The 16972-nt window shown below is 46.2% G+C and overlaps 3 protein-coding genes across 3 annotated transcripts in view; 2 read left to right on the forward strand and 1 right to left on the reverse strand.

The window, feature by feature from the left end:
• The window catches only part of itga10 (integrin, alpha 10), a 37097-nt gene extending 33732 nt beyond the window's left edge, over positions 1-3365 (forward strand). Inside the window, exons 23-30 of the mRNA XM_031575866.2 lie at positions 3-92; positions 277-361; positions 521-634; positions 868-975; positions 1351-1464; positions 1721-1816; positions 2058-2171; positions 2568-3365. Coding sequence (XP_031431726.1) covers positions 3-92; positions 277-361; positions 521-634; positions 868-975; positions 1351-1464; positions 1721-1816; positions 2058-2171; positions 2568-2624 — 778 coding nt within the window. The 3' untranslated portion in view covers positions 2625-3365. The remainder of the gene's footprint in view (positions 1-2; positions 93-276; positions 362-520; positions 635-867; positions 976-1350; positions 1465-1720; positions 1817-2057; positions 2172-2567) is intronic.
• Positions 3366-3529: 164 nt separating this feature from the next.
• polr3c (polymerase (RNA) III (DNA directed) polypeptide C) lies at positions 3530-10482 on the reverse strand. The gene is made up of 15 exons (XM_012834926.3): positions 10343-10482; positions 9618-9764; positions 8625-8889; positions 8108-8326; positions 7769-7848; positions 7411-7515; positions 7004-7096; positions 6512-6592; positions 6379-6430; positions 6121-6181; positions 5600-5750; positions 5254-5355; positions 4700-4749; positions 4313-4462; positions 3530-3992 (listed from the first exon to the last, which is right to left on the reverse strand). The coding sequence occupies exons 2-15, from the start codon at positions 9762-9764 to the stop codon at positions 3911-3913; spliced, it is 1638 nt and encodes a 545-aa protein (XP_012690380.1). The 5' UTR covers positions 10343-10482; the 3' UTR covers positions 3530-3910.
• A 9-nt stretch (positions 10483-10491) lies between these two features.
• Positions 10492-16472, forward strand: rnf115a (ring finger protein 115a). Its single transcript, XM_012834928.3, has 9 exons — positions 10492-10637; positions 11577-11635; positions 11867-11921; positions 12323-12606; positions 13726-13794; positions 13890-13956; positions 14253-14346; positions 14980-15095; positions 15445-16472. Exons 1-9 carry the CDS (start codon positions 10560-10562, stop codon positions 15562-15564), a joined length of 942 nt encoding a protein of 313 aa, XP_012690382.3. The 5' UTR covers positions 10492-10559; the 3' UTR covers positions 15565-16472.
• The last annotated feature ends 500 nt before the right edge of the window (positions 16473-16972 follow it).

The raw sequence follows: 16972 nt of genomic DNA on the forward strand, positions 1-16972 counted from the left end.
AGTGACAGTTTGGAGAGTGAGGACACACTGGGAGATAACAGCGTCCAGCTGCAGACAATAGTGCAGTATGAGCCAGACCTCTTCATTTCCAGGTCAGACACTACATCCGCTCTCTTGCTTCCTTGCTTCCTTGCTTCCTTTCTTGCTTTCTTGCACACTTGCACTTCATTTTTTGTGTCATATTTTTTTATTTGGTGTCAGTAATACCTCAACCCCCCTTTGTGTTTGGTTTGTACCATCTCTCCTGCCGTTGCTTGTGGTTTGTCCCGGCAAAAGTGAGTCTAACCTGAATCGGTATGAGGTACATCCCACTCGGACTGTCTCCGAGGCGATGGGACCGGAGTTCTACACTTACTTCAGGGTGGGTGCCAAATCATCACCGCCTGAAATACAAATCACACTCGCATGCACACACTGCAACATTGGATAGATTACTTAAGGAAGGAGTTTGCTTAAGTATGTTTAAATATTTATGCCTGCATGTCTATGTTTGTGTGTGTGCCTGTACGTGTATTTGTAGGTGCAGAACCTGGGCTGTTATGCCGTCAGTAACATGGAGTTGAGGATCAGCCTGCCTGCAGTGGCTGCAGGTGATAGGAGCTTCATGTACGTGGCAGAGGCCTTCTCACACAACGTGAGTAGCTCACCATAGTGTCTCAACACTGTCATGTCACAACTGTGTGTTTTGTGTGTGTGTGTGTGGGTGGCTGTATGTGCATGGTGTGTGTGTCGGAGTATGTGCAAGTATGTGTGCATGCATATGAATCTGTGCACATGTGTTTGTTTGTCAGTGTGTCCTTATTTATGTGTGTGTGTGTGTTTGTGTGTGTGTGTGTGTGTGTGTGTGTGTGTGTGTGCACCCTGCAGACGACAGGTGTAAACTGCAGCGTCAGGAGTGATCTCCCTCAGCTGAAGGACAGACAGAGGGACGTGTGGCCACTGCACCCAGAGGACATGCTCAAAACTGACCTGCTGGTGAGTGAGTGAGTGTGTGTGTGTGGTTTCTAATCAGCGCAGAGTGTGTGGAATGGTTAGGGTAATAGAGTTCTTTAGTGTTAATTGTGTGTAGATTATGTTTAAAATAACATGCCTTTTTTCTGAGTTTGTTTTATATTATTGGTATTATGTTTAGTGCATTTTCGTATATTTTCATGGATATAACCAGATCAGCAGTATTGATTGGGTACATTCAATTATCTGTCCATTTAAACTAGCCAGAGAGCCAGCTAGTATGCTCTCATTCATTGGTTTTAATGCAAGTTGAAGGGGAAGTGTTGGATGTTAAGTGTTTATCCCAGAGTCTGTGTGGTGACCTCATCTGTGGTGACCTTTGTCCTCCTGTCCCACCAGAACTGCACAAGGTCATGGTGTGTGGAGGTGACATGCCAGATACAGCAGCTGCTCAAATCCCAGTCTGCACTCATACGCCTCACCAGGAGAGTTAATGACAACTTCTTCAGACAGGTACACTCGCGCACAGACACACACACACACACACACACACACACACACACACACACACACACACACACACACACACACACACACACACACACACACACACACACACACTTTTTCATCTCACCAGGATAGTCAACAACTTCAGAGACACACACACAGGCTCACACATACCAATATGAAGCTATTGTCATGGATGCATTATATGACAACATTCATTAGAATATTTCACTGCTTTTGTTTGATGTATTGTTCTCCTCAGGCAAAGTTTAAATCAGTGCGGATTGTGGGCTCATATACACTGGCTGTGAAGGAGTCCAACCTGATAACGCTGGGCAATGCTGCCATCTGGAGGGAGGTGAGGGAACTACACTCATCTCCACAAGTTTGGGCTGGACCATCATGCAGTCAGCACACACCTATGTCACACATGAAGTCTAATACTCTTCTTGACCCCTTGATCTACTTCGTCTTCTGTCAGCCCTGAGCTTCCACTGCACGCTTATCCTTAGCAAAACGAATTTCTACCTGTGTGTGTGTGTGTGTGCGCGCATATGGATTGTTTGACTCTCTCTCTGTGTGTGTGTGTGTGTGTGTAGACAGTATTGGAGATTCTGAAGGGCCGCTCCATCCCCATCTCTCTGTGGATTCTGATTGGCAGCATTATTGGAGGCCTGCTGCTCCTTGCCCTCATCATCTTCATCCTGTGGAAGGTTAGCAGGCATATACACACAGACACACACAGACAGACACACACACACAGTAGAGCTAAGCAGCAGCTCTCTGTTGAATGGATCATCAAGGCTCCACTGTCTACTGCTATCTGGGTCAAAGTAAATGATGTTGGGAAGAAGCAAAAACCTGCATACTGTTGCCTCCAAATGGATTCAATTAAATCACATCTCATGAATTCCACCATACCACCTGATTCTTGAATCTGGCATGGATGAATGCATTTCTTACTTGAACTGTCTTTACTTTGGCCTGTACGTACCTGTTCCACAGACACTAACGTATACTTTTTGATAGTTTTGAATCAGACATTTTGTCCGACAGATTCACTTTACTGAACCTGGTGTCCTGCCCCCTAACATCTCTCTGTCCTTCAGTTGGGTTTCTTCGCACGAAAGCAGAGGAAGGATTCAGACGAGGACAAAGATGACTGAGCCCCGGCGTCATGGCAACATCCTTAAAACATCGCCTCCATGACGACAGGACAACTGCTTCCTCCTGCCAGGCTGGCAGCTCCTCCCACCTCAACCACTACCTACACACCCAAACCCCTCTCATTTACATTCACTCATTTGGTTAGACGCTTTTATCCAAAGCAACTTACGAGTGAAAAAACAACCCTCAAGCTACAATGGGAGACCTTGGAGTAAGCACTAAGTACCAAATCTATTCAAAGTGAAAAGAGATTGGGTGAAGAAGTGCTCAGTAAGCGCGTGCTAGGCATGTTAGGGTGTTAGGAGAGGAGGTGTTCCTGGAGCATAAGGCCCTCTCCCCAGCAGCGTGGGCATGTACCCCCTCACACACCTGCTCCTTGCATGGCTACCCCAGGGCCAGCCCTCCCACTCCCGCCCCCCCCCTCTCCAGCACTGACTGCAGGGGCACAGGGAGCACAACCAGCCGGCACACACGCGTGCACACACACTACTCCTGTTTCTATCAGGAGGGCGGTGGTTGGGCTACACACACACACACACACACACACACACACACACACACACACACACACACACACACAGGCCTTTGTAACATAGAAGTAATCCTGTATCATTACAATCATGTGCATTTATTTAAACTTCAGTTTCGTAACAGGTTTTCACTTTGCATTATTTTGCAGTTTTGTAAATTGTTTTCAAGTCTAATTTTTAAAACTGTTGATCAATAAAGGTATTTTGTAAACTGTAATCAGGTGTCCTGTGGTCTCCTTCTACTAGATCACCGATACCAGCTGGCTCATTCTAAGTCCAATCCCAACCAGAATTGTCTGAGGTTCTAGGTTCTAAGAGGAACTAAATCTGCTTTACTACTGTCTCTCTACACCACACAATGAAAAACAAGCAAACAAATCCAAATATTTTATTGAAAAAAAATATTCAAAGAAATGATGATGCGGGTTTCATCCAGACAGCAGCTGACCCAAATCCAGCCCTGATCTGGCGTGGCTTCGGCCCGGTTCAGGCCCAACTCTGGGCTAGCGCCGTTCCAGAGCTGGGTGCCATCCGGTTATCACATTCCTCTGCCTCTATTCACTCCCCCCTCCACTTTTCGCCGTAAACACACAAAGGAGAGCATCCATTCATCATAACAGTAAAACAAAAAAGGGACTCTTGGCTTGCATTGTCAGACATAACTTATCCTCCATTAGACATCTGTGACGGGAATGGCTCTCTCATCGCCCTCCTCTCTCCCTCTCTCTCTCTCTCTCCCCCCACCTGTCTCAGTGTCAGCGGGAGGTGCCTGTGGAGGTGACGTAGGACTCCAAGAGGAATATGGACTCATCTACCTGGTTCTCACTGGAGTCCAGCCTGCAGAGGGGCACAGTGGACAGCCATTAGTGTGTGTGAGGCAGATGAGCTGATTTGGTGTGTATTGTTATGGAATACCTGTGTGTGTGTGTGTGTGTGTGTGTTTCACCATTTGATTTACACTACTGTTGTGTAAGGCTATGTAGTTTGGGGTTGTGTTGTGTGGGGATGCAGAAGCTAATTAGTTGTGTAGTTTCATACTTGTTGAGGGGTTACAGTTCTGCCAGTTTGAAGTGGGCACTGATGTGCTGTAGTTAGTATTGTGCAATCACACAGTCATGTAGTATTCGTGTGTGTGAGTGAGTGTGTTTGTGTCGTACTTGTTGATATGGTGTCGTAGAGCCTCCAGCTGCTGTCTCTCGGGGGCGGTGATCATCTCCTCCACTTCCTGAAGCTGAGTAGCCTCCGCCCCTGTGTTCTGTAGTGATGCAAGGATTGCCTCGATTCGCTGAGACTTCTCCAGATGACGCCTGCCAATCAAAATCAATCAAGTCAATCAATCCACATAAGTATCACCTAAGGACTGTAATAAAATATTTTTTCATTAATGTGACGTGTAAACATTATTTTCATACACATACACTGCACATTAAACTCTGTTGGTTATAAAACGTGTATGATTGTAATAAAATCCCAGAAAACACAGACACTAAAACTAGAGAGACAGACTACACAGACAGATGATGAAAATATAGAGACTCACTCACTTGTTCTCTTTGGTCTCAAAGAGGCGTCTCTCGATAAGGTTGCTCACTGTCTGTATCAAACACATGACAAACCCTCATTAATGTGGACAAAACATCCGGGCATCACCACTACTGGGCAGTATGGGGCAAAATGGCTTGCTACACAATTTATTTTTCCGAACCATGTAACTTTGATTAGTAGACATTTCATGAGGTAGGACATTGGGTCATCACATTTAGTCGACCTTTTAGAGGACATTTTAGAGTACACACTTGTTTTGGTAATAGAAGCTCAATGTGAACATGGACATCTACATGAGTGGGGACCTTTCAGCATGTCTTGTATGGTATGACTATGGAGCCCTGTGTGTACCTTATAGCATGTCTTGAATGGTATAAATATTAAGTGAGTGTGTGTGAGGGTGAGCGTGTATGTGTACCTTATAGCATGTTTTGTATGGTATGACTATGAAGTGAGTGTGTGTGAGGTTGAGTGTGTGTGTGTGTGAGGGTGTGTGTGTGTGAGGGTGAGTGTGTGTGTGTGTGTGTGTGTGAGGGTGAGTGTGTGTGTGTACCTTATAGCAGCGCTGCAGAAGCATCCTGGCCGTGGGGAGCTGGCTGACCGTGTACAAGTAGAATGTACGGGATGGGGCGTGGTCTGGGGTCTTTGGGATTTCCTGTGAACATGTACATACAGTCATGAGAAGAATCTTGCATTAAAGGCCTCATAATAAGGCCTCATAATAACTATCCATCCATTGATCCATTAATTATCCATCACACTATCATTCAATCTAGGCATCCATCCATTCATTCATCCATCCATCCATCCCTCACCCAAACCACATCTGTCCATCCATCCCACTCTCTATCCATATCCAACACAGGTGTGTTTGGAATGTTGGTGTGTATGTGTCTTACCTGCAGCTGAACCAGGTTTTCTGACAGTAGTGTGTACAGCATGTCTTTAGCCTCTTTGGCTGGAATCATGGCAAAGTCCTCAACCTGCTTCTGCTCCAGGTGCCGTTTCCGTAGCAACAACCGGAAGATGCGAGCCGACCGCGAGCCAAATCTGAGCGAACCAAAACAGGCCAAGGAGAATGTGGAATCAGGGAATTGCATTCTGGGATAGATGACCTCTAAACCAGGCTGAAACAACTTGATTTAAACACACGTGGTCTACAATAACTGCATTCCACATCTGCCGAACATGAACTAATGATAAATATACAGTACAACAACACTGATATGATTCACCGTTTCCACACGATGAATTACATCTTTCACTTTCACTGACTGGTAGATGTTTAAATGGTTTTGTAAGTGGTTTCAAATGAAAGGATGACCAAATGGCAGAGCCTATAGAGCCCGACAGAGAGACAAGAAGAGAGGCAGGCAGTGCCAAGAGACTCGAGAGGACGAGGGGACGTGCGTTACGTTACCTCTCCTGCACCACAGACTCCAGAGTGGCTCTTGCCAGGTTGGCCAGGGCTCTGTGCAGATCTGAGGTCAGAGTTAAAGGCCATCATCACACAGCTCTGAGTGTTATGTGTTGCAGAATAAGGGTAATCAATATTTATTCAAACTGTGCGTGTAACATAAGTACAGAGATCATAACGACAAGTGGATAGATAGATGGATAAACGGACAGATCGATGGAAAGTGCAACTGGAGACAGAACCATCGGTTCAAAAGGATACTGACGACATACATTCCCCCTCCACTGTCTCCCGACTTCCCCACAAACTCCATCTGTAATGAGAGACAGGCCATTAGTCAGGTCAGGATGGGCCTATTGCCAAAGCCAGTTAGGGTCAATGTCTCAGTTCTTACCGGGTCATCCACCAGTAAGGTAAGGTACTGATCCAGAATGGGTCTGCCAATACTGTAGCTCGGGGGAAGAGCTCGGAAAATCTGACAAAAAAAAAAATCACAAACACCATAAACATTTACCTTTACACTGATTGAGTGGCTTTCACTACTGATGTTAGATAGATAAAGATAGATAGATAAACTTGTATTAATCCCGTTAGGGAAATTCAGGTGTAATAGCAGCAAGATTTATGAACTGAATAGGACCACAGGAATAGGAATCAAACATACACATAAAAAACATTTTAAAATAGAAACAGTCCGGCTTCCTCCGCATTCTCTCCTCCGCAACCGCCTCCAGACCATCCAGGTAATTGTGTTATTGTGGGAGCTAATGCTATATGAATGTGTCTAACCGAACAATATCAGAGGAAGACTGAGCTTCAGGAGGAACAAGAAATTGCTACTTTATTGGCTGAAGGAGATTATACTGTATGGTTAAGGAAGTCTTACCTCATTGGCTGAGAGTGGTTGTGTATGGGCAGCACCAGGCTGAGTTGTGACCTCACTCATTCTCAGCATGGTCCTGACGATCTCACTGCTGGTCTGTCATGACAACCAACACATGACAACCAAAACCAACAGGACAATAACACAGCAATCAGTGTTAGACAGAACATTCCTCCTCAATACAGAACACAATAAAAGCCCATTTTATCTGTATGGAACATTACACTGCTTAATACAATACATCATCATAGTTAAGAAGATAACATTTAAGACAGAATAACAACTCATTATTAAAGAGAATAACAACTCAATCACAGAGAGAATAATAACTCATCATTTTAAATAAAAATCTATCTGGGGAGAGAGGGTAACTAAAGAGAACAATGAGAAAGGGATGTGGGCTCACTGACCTGGTCCAGCTTGCAGGCCACGGCGCTGATGATGGCCTGGTCTCTGAAGTGCAGGTGGAAACGCTGAAAGTTCACCTGCCAGTAAATCCCCTCATCACCCACAGGCTGGCAGAGAGGAGAGGAGGGAAGGTGGAGACACAACCAAGAAAGAGGAGATAAAAGAAAGGAACACAGGAGAAGACGTGTTGGCCGTAGAGAGAAGATGGGAGGATAGAGAGACGAGAGGAAGATGAGGGGACATTGTTCGTGTTTACCAAAACATGGCAATAGCAGTGTTCTCTGAGCTCAGATCAGTCATGCCACCTCTCTGTTCTGTAGTTTTCCCTGCATTCTCTGCGCATACGACTGTGGTACCCACCTCTCCGTTCTCTAGTTTTGGTCGCTTTGCCTCTCTCTTGTCCTCTCCATCCTCACTGGACCGCCTGCGTTTGCCTCGGCCTGTCACATGTCACAAAACACCGCTCACATGAACACTTACACATACTAAACACTCATATGTACTCAACACAAACATTAATGCGCTACTTAGTCATGGGCACGTCAATGCGAACCTCTGGATGAAAAGAATGCGAATGACTACAGCAGGCTCAATGACAAAAATAAAGGACATCGCCATTTACAGTTGTGTTTAGAAATGTGTCTCTTGTGTATGTTTGTGTGTATGTGTGTATGTGTGTGTGTTGTGTTGCTGACACACCTCTGAGGTTTATGTGAGGCAGTTTGTAACAGTCAGGGTTACTTTCAGGTGCTGGGGGGCGGGTGATGGCAGGGGGTGCTGGAGCAGTCTCTAATGTGCTTGTTGCTGCCGGAGGTGCACTTCCCTGTTCGGCCGCAACAGGGCAGCGCTGCAGGAAGTGAGTCTCCACCAGGTTGGAGAACGCAGAGATCACCTCACTGTAGTCCATACTGCAGCCATCTGTATAGAGGCACCAACAAAACAGGTACATATAGGAAAGAGATAGAACAAAAGTCATCAAGTTAACAGTAAATAGTCTCACTTTATTTAATCTCTGGGAGTTGTAAACAAGGTGTTGGTTTCACAAGCCAAAGTTCTGACTAATGGTCCAAACTGCATCTTAATTTGGCCAAAGGCCAGCTATTTTAAATGCAACAGGACTGCTGATCAAAAAATGCCAAACAACCGACAACTGGTTCATTTCAGAGTGAAATCAACACACACACACACAGACATTCACACAAACAAACAGTCTCACCCTCCATATTGTGTGTGAGCCTGTCAGCAACAGTCTTGACCGCGCAGCTCATGGTCATCTGTCCTCTCTGGAGGATCTCCTCCACGACGAGCTCCCCTGTGTCTCCGTAGAGACTCTTGGCCGTGTAGATGTAGCGGGGGTAGCGCAGCATGTGCAGCACATTCTCCACACACACGCGGTATTCCACCGGCCCCCCAGGGCCCCGACGCGCACTCCCAAATAGGCAGAGACCATGCTGTACCAGCACACACAGAGACTTCTTCGCCTGCAGAAGGGGGGGGGGGGGGGGGGGGGGTAATGTTAGTCTTGATGGCAAAAGGTCTACACACAAATTAGTCTGGAAACTTTGATCATAATGTCTCTCATATGTACAAAAGTACACATACTGACTGAACACACGCTCTATTCCTGCTAACAAAAGGCACCTTTGGCTTGGGATGGACACCATCATACCAGCATTCTGATATATAAATTAGCCTAGAAAAAAACTTGTCACAAAGGCAAATGAGGCCGAGTTTTAATTAAGCTGCAGGGTTTAATGTAGGTAGCACAGGGAATGAGATGCAAGTCTCACAGTCAGGACAGATGGACTGAAGCAAGATCAGGAGACCCATAGATACCAACTTAACAGCTGAGGAAAGAACAGATCTGACCCAGATTAGTCAACTGTTATCTGGGTTTAATGAAACTGATTAAAGAGCAACAGGAAACAGGAGGTGTAAGTGGAAGAGACCTCCACAATTTCTGTTGCTTCAAAGAATTGATTATTGATTATGGCTGAAAACGTTTAGGAGTTAATTCAAGTGTACAAGTCCTGTTGTCTTTTCCTATAGGTTGATCCCCTAACTGTGCTTCTTCAGGCACTATTACTTGCGTTTACACTATTACACATTGCTAAGTAGGGACAATAAATATTTGTTGAACTGAATGGAGCTGAACTTGAGAAACCCTAAAGGTATTGGTGTATCTTTCAGAGAAGGGGTGAAATTGTACCAGGTCAAGGGGCATGTTGGTTTCCTGGACAATGGCGCGTAGTGTGAGCGCTCCGCTCCTGATGAGTTGGGTGCCCACTTTTTCTACCACCTCCCCAAAATGCTCCTGCAAGAGGAGTCCGCACAGACGCACCTCCTGGGCCGTCATCTGCAAAAACACATACACAAACACATCACACACACATTCAGCCAAACATACATATATGATACACCGCCATACACACATACAGCAATAAACACACACACACACACACACACACACAAACACACAGAGCAATGAGCACACACGCATAGAAATAATCTGACAGGCAGAGACGCACATTGTCTAACAGGAAGGTAAAGCACAGCCCTAATCGCCTCTCTGTGTTACTGTTCGCGCTAGCTGCGCACCACTTTCTCCCTCTACCACCCATTCGTCTCCAATGTGTCCCCACTGGCGCACTGAAGTCCCGTCTTTAGGGTGCGAATTTGGTTCTCAGTAAAGAATAAAACATTTTCAATTATCAGGAAACAGAACAAATACAACTAATCCGAATACAAATATTGTTATTCATACTAAATAGAAATGGAACCTTTTGATGTACTCCAACGTACTAGCCAAGGCTCAGATAGACTAACACTGACAGCTTTTATCTTGGCCTCAGTAATCATTATTTACCACATCATAAACATACCATCAAGACCACTTGGAAATTGGCACATCGTAAGAAGAAACACGTTTCCTACCTTTCGGGTATTTTCTACTGAAACTTCAATATATGAGGGCAATAAAAGACATTTCCAAGGTAAATATTAGACACATTCCAAAAAAGCATGTGTTCACTGTTGTGAACAACTTCCGCCCTCGGACTCGCAGATATGAACGAACTGCATGCTGGGCTGCTGGCGGACCGCCTCTTTCCTCGACCAGGACGACGTCACTGTTTGTGCTATTCCAGGAAAAATGGCGGAGGCAGCGGCGATTCCCCCGCATCGGTTCTTCTGTCACTGTTGTAAGGGTGAAGTGAGCCCTAAACTCCCGGTATGTAAGCTGCTTTGGTGCATGTCTGTTCTGCCATTTCCATACAATGTCTGCCCTGGTCTGGAGAAACGCTGCCAAAAAGAGCGAGGCAAAACAACCGAGCTTGTCAATGCTAGCTGACTGGCTAGCACAATTCCTTGGTTCTTTTCACCCGCTAGCGTAGCGTAGGATTGCTAGCTGGCTGTATGCGGGGCCCTAACAAAAGCTGAAGGAATGTTGTTTATGTCGTCCAGACTTGAAACAGGACGTTAAATCGAGTGATCGGTGGTATGTCCAGCACAACATCCATGATAGGCAGTAATGTTATTGCTGTTGAATTCAGATGACTGCTTTAGGCAGCTTGTCACATACCGTAATTTAACGTTACTTCCTTAACGTTGATATTAGCTACCTAGCTTATGGTTTGTTTTGGATTTATTGTTCTGTCTTACATCGTCTTTTTTCCCATCAAATAATGAAGTCGGTGGTTGAAGTCCGATGATACTATGTAGGGTGAAGGCGTATACACTACTGATTATGTTTTATATTGATAACGCAAAGAAAAGCGAAACCGAAATGGCCCAAGGCTAGCCACTAGGCAAATGTCAGCCTTAAGTTAAACGACTACGATACACCCAATATCAGAGGTTGTTGAGACAATCTTGAATGGATTCGTGAATATCCACCTATGGAAATAATCCCATTTTGTAATCGAATCAGTTAGCCCAATGACACCCATTAGCACCATTAAATCAGGTTGATGGAGTTCCCATGTCCCGGTTCCAGGGCCGTTCTTTTGTAGTTTTTGACTTTCGAGAGTGCAGCCACAGACGTGTTTTGCCGGTTCTGCCATCACTAAAATAAGCTTGTTCGGGTGCGTGCATTGAAGACACCAACAGCTTGTGTGACGGCAGTGTTGTGATCAATGCTTTATACTGAATAATGCTGGCTTGTTTTTAGGAATATATCTGCCCTAGATGTGACTCGGGCTTCATTGAAGAAGTGACAGAAGATTCCAGGTACATATGAACTTTTGTATGCATGTTTTATGATGTTCTACATAGGGGTTTGTCCTGTTTTTCTGTAGACTAGGCCATCGTATTCAGGCTATGGTATTCTGTTTCGTCACAATTTGTACAGATTTGTTAAGTAATTCCCATTAATGTGAGCATGAACAAGCTGTGTAGTTCAGATTGGTGTTGACATACAAATGTGCTGAACACTACGCTCTCTGTTTCTGTTGCCTCTAGTTTTCTAGAAAACAGTGCAAATGGCTTAGACGACACGGCCACACAGTTTGCAGAGGTACAGTGCCCTTTCTCTCACTGTGTCATGTTGAAACACTCATGCAGTCACCAGGCTCTGAGTTACTCCCTCTCTCCCCAACAGCTGTGTTGATATCATCCACACTGTGCATCATTCTGTTTGTGCATCATAGTTATTTAGTACACATTGCAACTGGCTGTCTGTTATAAGCCTCTCTGCTGATTTCATTGTGAGAATTGAAATTATAAGCCTTTCACATAGACAAAGAACATGGATTCAACTCCTCTATTGTTGATTTCTGTGTTTTTTTTTTTTTTCTCTCTCTCATTTTGTTCTCTCTTGGTCTCTCTCTTTCTCACACACACACACACACACACACACACACACACACACACACACTTTACCCCTGTCTGTCCCATTTCACTGTGCCTCTCTATCAGCTCTGGCGCCTGCTCTTTGTGGACAGGCCGTTCACAGTAGACCTTGACAGTCCCGACTCAGAGCCCCGGGTGCCTGGTGGAGGAGGTGGCGGGGGTCTGGGTCTGGGGCTGGGCGGGGGGAGCTTTGGCGGTTCAGTCCCTGGGGTACTGGGGGGGCCCCTGGGGAGCCCGCTGGGAGGCAGCAGCGATCACTGGGGCCTGAGTCGCCCTCCGCGTGTCCACACTCAGAGGCGGTACCGGTCCAGAGGGAGCAGTCGACCCGACCGGTCCCCAGCTGTGGAAGGGTGAGTGTGTTGTGCGGGCAGACAGCTGCCTGTACAGATCTCTTGCTCTCATCTCTCACAGCTAGATTTCTCTACACATCTCTCCTCTCTCACAGCTAGATTTCTCTACACATCTCATCTCTCACAGCTAGATTTCTGTACACATCTCTCATCTCTCTCACAGCTAGCTTTCTCTACACATCTTTCATCTCTCTAACAGCTAGATGCCTGTACAAATCTCTTCACTCTTGTTTCTCTTACAACAAGCTGTCTCTAGGCATCTCTCATCTCTTTTACAGCAAGGACATAAAACATAGATTTATTAATAGACAATTATACAATTCATGGATCTGAGAATAGGAAAAAGTTATGTTTTTGTTTTATCCGGGTATATCTCTCTGTGTGTGTGTGTGTGTGTGTGTGTGTGTGTGTGTGTGTGTGTGTGTGTGTGTGTGTGTGTGTGTGTGTGTGTGTGTGCGCGCGCGTGCATGTGTATCTATGTGCCAGGGTCACGCTCATCATGTCCCTGCCTCCACACATCTCTCTCACTTTAATCTCCTTTTCACCACCCCCACCTCTCCCTCCATCCATCTCACTGTCCCATCCATCCACTGTGCTCAGTTTCTGCATAGGTCTCTTTGTTGTTCCCCCTTTAGTGCCCCCCCCCCCCCCCCCTCTCCTTTCTGTCCCCCCCCCACGCTCTGTCTCACTGGCTGTCTGACCTCTCTCCCCTTGAATCCCTGAATGAATATTGAATGCTGAGTGTGAATCTCCCTCTCTGCTGAATTATGCATTGATCTATGAGATGGGAGCACAGCTGTGAGTGTGATGATGCAGGGCTCTGATACACGTAAATATCACTGGACTTCCCCACACCACCCATCCATATCCCATTACTGGCCCTTGGCAACAGCTGTGGTGTTTGAAAGTGTGATCTGTCTAAAGCGCCTATGAAGCTGTGATTTCTCAGGCATAACCAGAGCATAGCAACACCTTTGTAATTTATAGAACTTTGTGTGCGATTCCTACCTTTTCAGGAGCATGGCGAGGAATCCGCTAGAAATTAGCTGAGAAGTGACTTTGTATCTCTTGCTGGCTCGCTCACTCACTCACTCTGTCATTCACTCACTCTCTTTGCAGAATAGTACAGCAGTTTCTCGCTGGTCTCTTTGCCAATTCAGGAGTTCCAGGCTCCCAGCCTCTGCCGTGGTATGTGAACACCTTTTAAAAGTCCAAATACAATGATATGTGTGAATGACTGAAAACTCATGCAGATCCGTGTGTGTGTGTGTGTGTGTGTGTAGGATGTTGCACTCAAACCCTGGAGACTACGCCTGGGGACAGGGCGGACTGGATGCAGTCATCACACAGGTACGCTAGATCATACTCACTCATACAGCTACTCTAGATCACATTCACTCATCATACAGGTGCTCTAGATCACACTCACTCACTCATCACACAGGTCTAGATCATACTAGCTGACAAAATACGATAGATATGATCATATTCACCTATGGATTGGAGACTTACCTGTATGGCACAGTGCTTATGACATCAAGTGGTCATGTGCATGTTTCTTGCATGGGCTATTCTCGTTGAGTTCAGTGTGTTGGGCTAGCAGCCTCCTCCCGAGTTAACTGTGATGGATTGTGTGTGTCTGCCAGTTACTGGGCCAGTTTGAGAACACAGGCCCCCCTCCAGCTGACAAGGAGAAGATCTCGTCCCTCCCCACAGTAATCATCTCTCAGGAACAGTCAGGTCAGTCTCGTTCTCCTTATTTTGCTCTCCCTCCCTCCGTCTCTCTCCAGCCCCCCCTCCTCCTCCTCCTCCATCTCCTGCTATTTTTGTCTTGTGTGCTCCCCGGGTGCTGTCAGTTTGGTACTGATGAGGTGACTCAGTTTAGGAATCTGGGGTCTGGGCTAAACCCCCCCCCATCTCTCCCCCTATCTCTCCCCCTATCTGTCTCTCCTGCCTGCCTCCCCCCTCTCCCACTCCTCATCTATTTTTTTGTCTTTCCTGCCTTCCCCTCAATCTTTCTACTGCCCCCTCCCTTTCTTTCTCTTTCTCTCTCTCTCCACTCTCCCTTCTTTCTGTCTCTTCTCCCACTTCCCAGTCTGTCGTTGCCCCTAAACTCCCTCATCTTCTCAACCCGAACCCCAAGTAGAAATGAGAACTGTGATGAGGGTTTGATGAAAATCATGTTCAGTCTATTCAGAGGAGTTTTCAGTGTGTTCTCAGACAAACAGCACCACACGCAGGCAATTCTCTCTCACTCTTTCTGTGATGAAGCATATGTAGAACATGACGGAACTCTTTCTATTTATCTCCCTATTCATCCCCCTCTCTCTCTCTCTCTCTCTCTCTATCTGTCTATCTCTCTATCTCTTTCAGACTCTAACATGGAGTGCCCGGTGTGTAAGGAGGATTACGCTGCCGGGGAACCCGTCAGGCAGCTGCCCTGTAACCACTTCTTCCACAGCGACTGCATCGTCCCCTGGCTGGAACTGGTAAGGCAGTATAAAGCCCACTGGCAGTAAGCCACTTTTAGGGTCTGTGTAAGAGTCTTACTTTGTGTTTTTCTTTTGCGCTATCTCTACCCCCTCCTCTGCCCCCCTCGCCCCCTTTTCATTCCTCCCTCTTTCTCTCTATCGTGTCCTTCTCTCCCCTCCTCCTTCTCTGTACTTCGCCATCCTCCTCTCTCTCCCCTCTCTTTGCCCCCCCCCGGTCTATACACGTCATCTTTCTTCTCGTCCCCCTCCCGCTCTCTTTCTCCTTCTGTCTCGTACACCTCCATTCTCTCCTCATCCTTGTTGTATCATCCCTCTGTTTCTCTCTCTCCTCCCCACCTCTCTGCAGCATGACACATGTCCAGTTTGCAGGAAGTCCCTGAGTGGTGAAGACAGCAGCACTCAGACGCCCACAGAACCCTCGTCCCACAGCACCGATCCCCGCACACAGGAGAGATGGTCTTTCTGAAACACACACACACACACACACACACACACACACACACACACACACACACACAAACACACACACTCCCCGTGACCGGCATCCTTCAGTACGGGCCTTTTCCCACAGTAGTCTGTGTCTTTCTGAAATACACACCCACAGAATCTCACACACACACACACACACTCATACACCACCCGTGGACACCATTGTCCCTGTCTTTCTTAATTACACACACACACACACACACACACACACACAAAGCCCTCAGCTTTCTTTTATCAACCCCAATCCATGCACACAGAAGAGATAGCCTTTCTGAAGAACTCACACACATACATACATACATACATACACACACACACGCACACAATCCTTAACCTGCATCCTTGGACGTCCCTTGCACAAAAGACAATTGCTGTCTGAATTACACCAACACACACACTTTTTGACTGTCTGCCTGTTCGGATGTTTGCTCCAGCGTCTCTCTATCATCTGTCAGTGTGTACATATTACTTCTCTCTCTTTTCTCTCAGCCTGTCTGTCTCTCCATCTCTGTCGTTCTCTCTCTCTCTCTGTCCGCCCTTTTTATACAGCTACTGTGCAGCCAACAGCGGCTGACACTGAAACAGATGCAGCCTTGCTCTGACCCGGAAGTGGAACGTATCAGAGCTCGGCCTGGACCAAACTCGGCTGTTCAGCTGTGTGTGGCCGTTTGCTCCAGTTGTGTGTTTTCCAAATGCAGAGATCGTGCTCGTGTGAAGGAGTTCCTCTCTCCGCATTCTGCAGTTTTGACCTCCCTCTCCTCTCATGGTTTTGCTTTCTTTTCGCTCCGTTTAGGGAAGCAAAGATAACCTCAGTGCTCGAGTTCACGCCTCCAGCATACACCACTTTGCCTTCCTCCCTCTCCCTCGCTTTTTTTTTTTTTTAAAGCTGTTCATTTTATCTATTCACCTCTATCTGTCTCTCTCCCATTCTCTCCATCTTCAGCTCACTGGCAATAGAGATTGTTCCTGTAAACCATCCCCTCCCCCTATTTCCATTCACTACCTGACCTGGATCAGTTGTGTTGTCATGCTCATAAACGTAGAGATAAAGAGTGGAGCAGAATTGGCTGTCTGTGAGTCAGTCAGTCAGTCAGGCAAGGCAGTAAACTGCACACTATTGCTAAGGCAAAAGAACTCGCTAGCCTCTCTGCAGTTGTGTACAGTTCATTATTTCTTTTCCTTTTTTTTTAAGTTTTCTTTTTTAACAAAAACAAAAAAAAAACATGGTAATGCTGTAGAAACACATGAAATATCTGAATTTAAGTGAATATCTGAGTTTCTTGTCTCATGTTTTCCATTTGCACTGTCAGACTCGCCCCATGCCCAGTGTCATCTCTGTAGTTAGATGCCCTTACAGTCTCTCCTCTCTCACCGGTGTATATATC

Source organism: Clupea harengus, chromosome 11 (genome assembly GCF_900700415.2).
Source record: "Clupea harengus chromosome 11, Ch_v2.0.2, whole genome shotgun sequence".
Taxonomy (NCBI): Eukaryota; Metazoa; Chordata; class Actinopteri; order Clupeiformes; family Clupeidae; genus Clupea; species Clupea harengus.

Bases quoted from the DNA above. Each gene is read 5' to 3' on its own strand.
- polr3c (XM_012834926.3), bottom strand. From the start codon at position 9,764: ATGACGGCCCAGGAGGTGCGTCTGTGCGGACTCCTCTTGCAGGAGCAT. The intron at 7,516-7,768 runs GTGGGTACCACA...CCTCTCTGCCAG, and splicing joins CAAAACTAGAGAACGGAGAG to CCTGTGGGTGATGAGGGGAT. The intron at 6,431-6,511 runs GTAAGAACTGAG...CTCTCATTACAG, and splicing joins CCTTACTGGTGGATGACCCG to ATGGAGTTTGTGGGGAAGTC.
- rnf115a (XM_012834928.3), top strand. From the start codon at position 10,560: ATGGCGGAGGCAGCGGCGATTCCCCCGCATCGGTTCTTCTGTCACTGT. The intron at 13,795-13,889 runs GTATGTGAACAC...GTGTGTGTGTAG, and splicing joins GGCTCCCAGCCTCTGCCGTG to GATGTTGCACTCAAACCCTG. The intron at 13,957-14,252 runs GTACGCTAGATC...TGTGTCTGCCAG, and splicing joins TGGATGCAGTCATCACACAG to TTACTGGGCCAGTTTGAGAA.